Raw genomic sequence first — 5889 nt, 5'->3', positions numbered from 1 at the left:
GTGGGGCCTCAACTGCCTCTCCAGGCAGCCTCTTCCAGTGTTCGACCACCCACACAGTGAAGAAATCTTTCCTTCTGAAAGAGGGATTTTTCCTAAGGGAAATAAGGAAAAAGAGAGGTAGGAACCTGTTTTGCTTAGGTCCACACCACTGTTGATCATTTGGGCTCTTTTCAGGCTCTGTTATTAGTCTACAAATCATTTATTTAATCACTTTCTGTTATAACTTTCCTGTGATCATAGGAAGCGAGCCGTGGTGTGACTTCGCTGTGGAAGCAGCTCAGGCTGCAGCAGGGCTGTGCCCTTCCAGCCCTTTTGTTTCCACACAGGTAAACTTGGAGCAGATTTATGAGCGTTCCCCTCAGCAGGGCGAGGCCTCCTCTGAATCCCACCTTGTTCTTCAGGAGGCAAGAGGCAAGGGGAGGGGATGGGCTCCTGTGTGCGAAGGTATTTCGGACCCACTCGCTTCCCAGCAGCTGACCAATGGGAGGAATGGCTGTGTTGGCAGAGGGTTTAAGGCCGATAAATTCCACGGGTCTCAGATAACACATTCTGGAGACAACTCCCATTGTCGGAGGCATAAAAGACGTGGGGTGGGGGAAAGGAGCACACATTCCTGCTTCAGGATCTCAAACTGCAGCTTGCCTTAGGCCCTTGGCATTTCTCTCTATGGCGAGTTACAGCTTCAGGCAAACCACCTCTTCTGTGGCAGGGGGACCCGGTGGCTGCTCCGTCCGTTTTGGTGGAGGCTCTTTTAGGGCTCCAAGCATCCACGGGGGATCTGGTGGCAGGGGTGTGTCAGTCTCTTCTGCTAGATTTGTCTCTTCTGGTCTAGGAAGCGGCCTGGGTGGTGGGTATGGAAGTGGTTTTAGCAGCAGCTTTGGTGGCGGTTTCGGCGGTGGTTACGGGGGTGGTCTGGGGGGCGGTGATGGCCTCCTCTCAGGAAATGAAAAGACAACGATGCAAAACCTGAACGACCGCCTCGCATCCTACCTGGAGAAGGTTCGTGCACTGGAAGAAGCAAACTCTGATCTTGAAACTAAAATCCGAGACTGGTACCAAAAACAAGGACCAAGCCCCGCTCGAGACTACAGCCCTTATCACAAGACTATTGAAGACCTTCGAGACCAGGTAGGTGTTAACATTGACTAAAAAGCACCTGAGATTTGCACAAACACTTATGAAGGAAGCATGAAAAAAAGAGAAAAGCCTCACTAGGAAAATAGCCAGAAGGCACTGCAGGTTGTGAAAAGGAGGAAGATGAAATGAATACGTAATGATTGGTTAGGGTGGATAAAGAAAATGCTTAGTAAGAAGTTATCTACCTTTTTTAACGTTAGCTAAGTGAATGTACAGAACAGCCAGACTGAGATTCCTCGTTACTTCATTCTTTGGTAATATTTAATATATCTGCTGGCCATAGGCATATGTATGACCAGTTAATATATGTACAACCCTATATATTCTGATATATATATAAAGCAAGCTAAACAATGACAGCAACCTGCGTATCTCAGCCAGGCACATACACACTGCTTTTACTGTAAAAATAAAAATCGGTTATGTACAGCTTTGTGAATGTATAGGTAGTAGCTCACACATCACCCTAAATATATTTTTATTGCATCTCTCACCTAGTTAAGCTTGAAATAAGAATGCTGAAACGTTTGGCTTATGGGAAATGGAAGCCGCAGACGTAAAGTAATCAATCCCATCCATAAATGCCGAAACTGCCCCAATAGCCCATGGGAAGCTGATAACAGGTTACTTGGCGATGATACACACCCCGGAAAACATAGGTGGCAGCTGACTAACCTATGTAAATAAATGAAAGAAAACTTGAGGTTTACTTTTCACAGTTCAGCTTGGAGTTCATGACCGCTCCCACACAATTTACTTTCTCTGTGCTTTAACCCATTCACATTCTTTACTGATTTCAGAAAAAGAAAAGGCAGAACTGGGAATTAATTTTCTCCTTTTAGTATTCTTTTTCCACCTGTCTTTTATTCCCCTTGGTTAGAGGAAATAAGATGTTGCTCCAGCTGTTTTTGTAGAAGACTTTTTAAATTTTGAAAGTGGCAGGCAAAAAAAGGCATGCTTTCTAGTTAAAAATTAACAGGGATTACTTCTAAGTAAACGGAATTTCCTTTATGGCTTTTTATAATGCATTAGAAGAGTCAATAAACACTGAACTGAGTATTGCAGGAAATAAAAATGTGTTCAAGGGCTATACAAAAGCAATATGACCCTACGTTGTTTATGATACACAAACACATCATTTATTTTGAAATCATACAGTCCATGCAATCACTCCCCTCATTATGAAAATGCCTAAGGAGAACAAGTTCTGCCGAGAGGGCTCTGCAGACTTTTCTCCCTTTGCTTCTCTCCAGGAAATGTTTTCTTGCCTCATTCACCTACTGACTGGCTCACAAAGGTGAGCCAACATAGTTCTGTCTCACTGGGAGATTTGTAGCATAAAGCCACTTCATATGCCAGACAAAAGTAAGGGAACCTACCCAGAACTGACAATAATGGCAAAAGTACTGTGATAAATCTGTGCTGCGTATTTCCTGTAGATCTTTGGTACTTTCCTACTGAGACTAAATAAAATACACTTGTGTTTGGTGTAGCTACGGGTGAGATACGATCTTAACTATCTTATCTTTTGTGTAAGGAAAGAAAATAACAGTTGTTTAAGCCTCAGCAATGAACTCTCATTGTTTCTAGATCCTTGCTGCCACTATTGACAACTCGAAGATCGTTTTGCAGATTGACAATGCCAGACTGGCTGCTGATGACTTCAAGACCAAGTGAGTAATTTCTGAAGGGAAAAAGGTCTCTTGAGGAGGCAAAAATCCTTATTGAGACAAAGAGCTGTGAAAAAACAAAGGAACGTGTATAAAATCTCTGTGTTAACATTAGTTTGATCCTGTTGTTGAAGTTCCACCTGCTGAAAACATCATCTGTACCACAGAAAAATTTATATCATGTAAAATACGTGGAGAAAAGTTTAACACTGGACAACTTTTGTTACATCACCTTTCCTATACCAGATACATTTATAACAAATGATGTATTTCATAGTACCTTACCTAGCCTGAATAGCTTTGTTTTGCTTTCTCAAGGTTTGAAACAGAGCAAGCCCTTCGCATGAGCGTGGAGGCTGACATCAACGGCCTGCGCAGAGTCCTGGACGAGCTCACGCTGGCTAGAACGGACTTGGAGCTGCAGATTGAGAGCTTAAAGGAGGAGCTGGCCTACCTCAAGAAGAACCATGAAGAGGTAAAAGCAAAAACAACAACCAGGACACATATTTGGAAGTAAGATTAGAAAAACACGGTGTGGAGTCCCTCAGGTTCTGCACCAGAGCAGAAAAGACTTCTGTGTAGTTGGGGAAATGAAAGATGCCCCCTGCCAGTAGTGAAGTGCAGTCAGTCAGACCTCAGCCCTTTTAGAAAGGACAGAGGGTTCATGTTTTCGGTTATAATTATACTCTCTTGTTTTCCTCTCCACTTAGGAAATGAGTGCCCTGGGAGGACAAGTGGCTGGCCAAGTCAGCGTCGAACTGGACTCTGCTCCAGGCATTGACCTGTCCAAGATCCTGGCTGATATGAGGGACCAGTATGAACTCATGGCTGAGAAGAACAGGAAGGATGCTGAGGCCTGGTTCCACAGTAAGGTAGAAAAAGCTCTGTATTATATAAAGACTACTAAAAAAATCCATGCAAAATGCTAAATAATTATTAAAACTTTCAGAAAACTGCTGTGAAAGCCTTGTGACCTCCACCCAGAGGCCCCGCGGTTCTCACGCAGTGCTTTCCCTGTTTCAGACTGAGGAGCTGAACCGCGAAGTAGCTGTCAACACCGAACAATTGCAGAGCAGCAAGTCCGAAGTCAGTGACCTGAGACGCACCCTCCAAGGGCTGGAAATAGAACTTCAGTCCCAGCTCAGCATGGTACGTTCAAATTTGCACTGAGTAAACCCAAGCACCCTGAAATATGCCCCTATTCCCCTTCCTGCAAGCAGTCCTGCGCTTGGCAGCAACCTTTTTGTGGTTTGCTCTCAGAAAGGCGCGCTGGAAAGCACCTTGGCAGACACTGAAGGGCGTTACAGTGCCCAGCTGGCGCACATCCAGGACCTGATTGGCAGCATCGAGGCCCAGCTGGCCGACCTCCGAGCTGATATGGAGCGGCAGAACAGCGAATACAAGATGCTCATGGATATCAAGAGTCGTCTGGAGCAGGAGATCGCTACTTACCGACAGCTCCTGGAGGGCCAGGAGTCCCAGTAAGTAACTGCTCACTGCAGGAAACCTTTGCGCTTAGCTTCATGCCATGGTGCTTGTGTGCCACACCATCACTGTAAGCACAACTTCAAACACTCCTGGGATTCTGATTTTTTTAACAAATGATTTTTTTTCTGGGCCATGTTAAAGCTAGTAATTTCCCATACATTAACTGAGTGCCTCTAAGAGCTTCTAAACTGAAAGGCAAACTGACAAGCAGTAGAAAAGATTAAATGGCACTAACAATGAAAGCAGTAAGTATTCATTAGCTGCTTGACATTTAGGAAACAGTGCAATTAGCAGTGGTTTATAGAATATCTGCATTAACACCAAATTCCCATAAATCGTTACCAGTGAAGTAGCTCTCACCTCATGGGATTCAGCGCAGGAATAAATATTCTGAATAGAAGTGAGTGCAGACAAACTAGCTCTTTTCAGACAGCCACCTAAGTGGACATTCTCTGTTATCTCACATACGGCCTCAAGGAGGAAAATAGCTCATAGCCTGAAACAAAAAAGTGAGGTAGGGGTTGAAAGGCTTCGATGTCCTCTACACCTTCTTTCAACAATCCTCTGCCTTTTTCCACTGCCATATTATAAAAAACTACTTCCTACAATAACTCCTTCTCCTGAGCTGAAAGGGAGAGCAAGGGGATTAACACCTTTTTTTCCTGACTATATACAAAACCTGCCTTGTAGAGAATTTGCTTTCATACATCCTTGTCTCACACAGACAATGCGTTACCTCTCCTTTCAACTATTATCTCTTTGTTCTACAGGATGTTTGGCTCCCTTTCTGGAACTGCCGGTAAGGATTCGTTCTCCTTCAGGAAACGTTTAGTAGCCAAAGAAGTTTTATTTTCTAAAAGGAAGAAATACATATGGTTGTTGCGTCCATTTTAGAGACTGGGCTGCTGCACTGGTGTGTGTCACTGGAAAAATCTAGGCAGTCATGAGTGATGACTGGATAGAATTTAGGTTTTAGTCACCCAAAGCTGTTAGACATCAGAGAAAAAATCTCAGACTTTGCTACCATAAAGGCTAAGAAAAGCACAAAATGTGTAATCATCCCCCCAGATGAAGGGATACAAGAACTTTCAGCTTCCCAGCTCAGGGGAACTGTACCAACATGCAAGCATGACTTGCTTTTTAAAGGTCAGCTGTATTGTAAAAGTGATGTATGATTCAAATCAATGCTATGAAGAATAAAACTTCTGAGAGAAGGGAATGACAGATGAGACATAAACTAAGCTCAGTGAATATTGCAGAGAGTGGTCTTATGTGTTCTGGTTAAGTAATTGCTGTTCTTTCTCTCCACATCATTGCAGACAAAAGAGACAAGTTGGCAGATGGAAAATAGTACTGGAAGTCCTCCAAATGTCATCTTGAAGATGAGAAAAAGGAATTAAAATGCAGAGGATCACTCTAAACTGCTGGAAATTAATATCTTAAAGCATGGAAAATTCTTGACCACACAAAGTTTAAGTAGATTGGTGGTGATTAGTTTGCAAACTGGGTTAGCTTTTTAATTACTAACATTTTTTTTAATATACTGAGTTACTGTATCTACTCTAATAAAGATAATCTTCTTCTTGTAGTCTCA

At 43.2% G+C, this 5889-nt stretch overlaps 1 protein-coding gene across 1 annotated transcript; it reads left to right on the top strand.

Annotated features, from left to right (window-relative positions):
* The first annotated feature begins 538 nt into the window (after positions 1–538).
* On the top strand, positions 539–5889 carry LOC137844565 (keratin, type I cytoskeletal 19). Its single transcript, XM_068661032.1, has 8 exons — positions 539–1128; positions 2728–2810; positions 3126–3282; positions 3518–3679; positions 3831–3956; positions 4068–4288; positions 5066–5094; positions 5615–5889. Exons 1-8 carry the CDS (start codon positions 667–669, stop codon positions 5644–5646), a joined length of 1272 nt encoding a protein of 423 aa, XP_068517133.1. The 5' UTR covers positions 539–666; the 3' UTR covers positions 5647–5889.

The sequence above is a fragment of the Anas acuta genome, chromosome 25, assembly GCF_963932015.1.
Source record: "Anas acuta chromosome 25, bAnaAcu1.1, whole genome shotgun sequence".
NCBI classification, from domain to species: Eukaryota; Metazoa; Chordata; class Aves; order Anseriformes; family Anatidae; genus Anas; species Anas acuta.
The sequence above is the reverse complement of the archived record's forward strand: the minus strand, read 5'-3'. Positions and strand labels throughout refer to the sequence as shown.

Bases quoted from the DNA above. Each gene is read 5' to 3' on its own strand.
- LOC137844565 (XM_068661032.1), top strand. From the start codon at position 667: ATGGCGAGTTACAGCTTCAGGCAAACCACCTCTTCTGTGGCAGGGGGA. The intron at 2,811-3,125 runs GTGAGTAATTTC...TGCTTTCTCAAG, and splicing joins GCTGATGACTTCAAGACCAA to GTTTGAAACAGAGCAAGCCC. The intron at 3,680-3,830 runs GTAGAAAAAGCT...TCCCTGTTTCAG, and splicing joins AGGCCTGGTTCCACAGTAAG to ACTGAGGAGCTGAACCGCGA.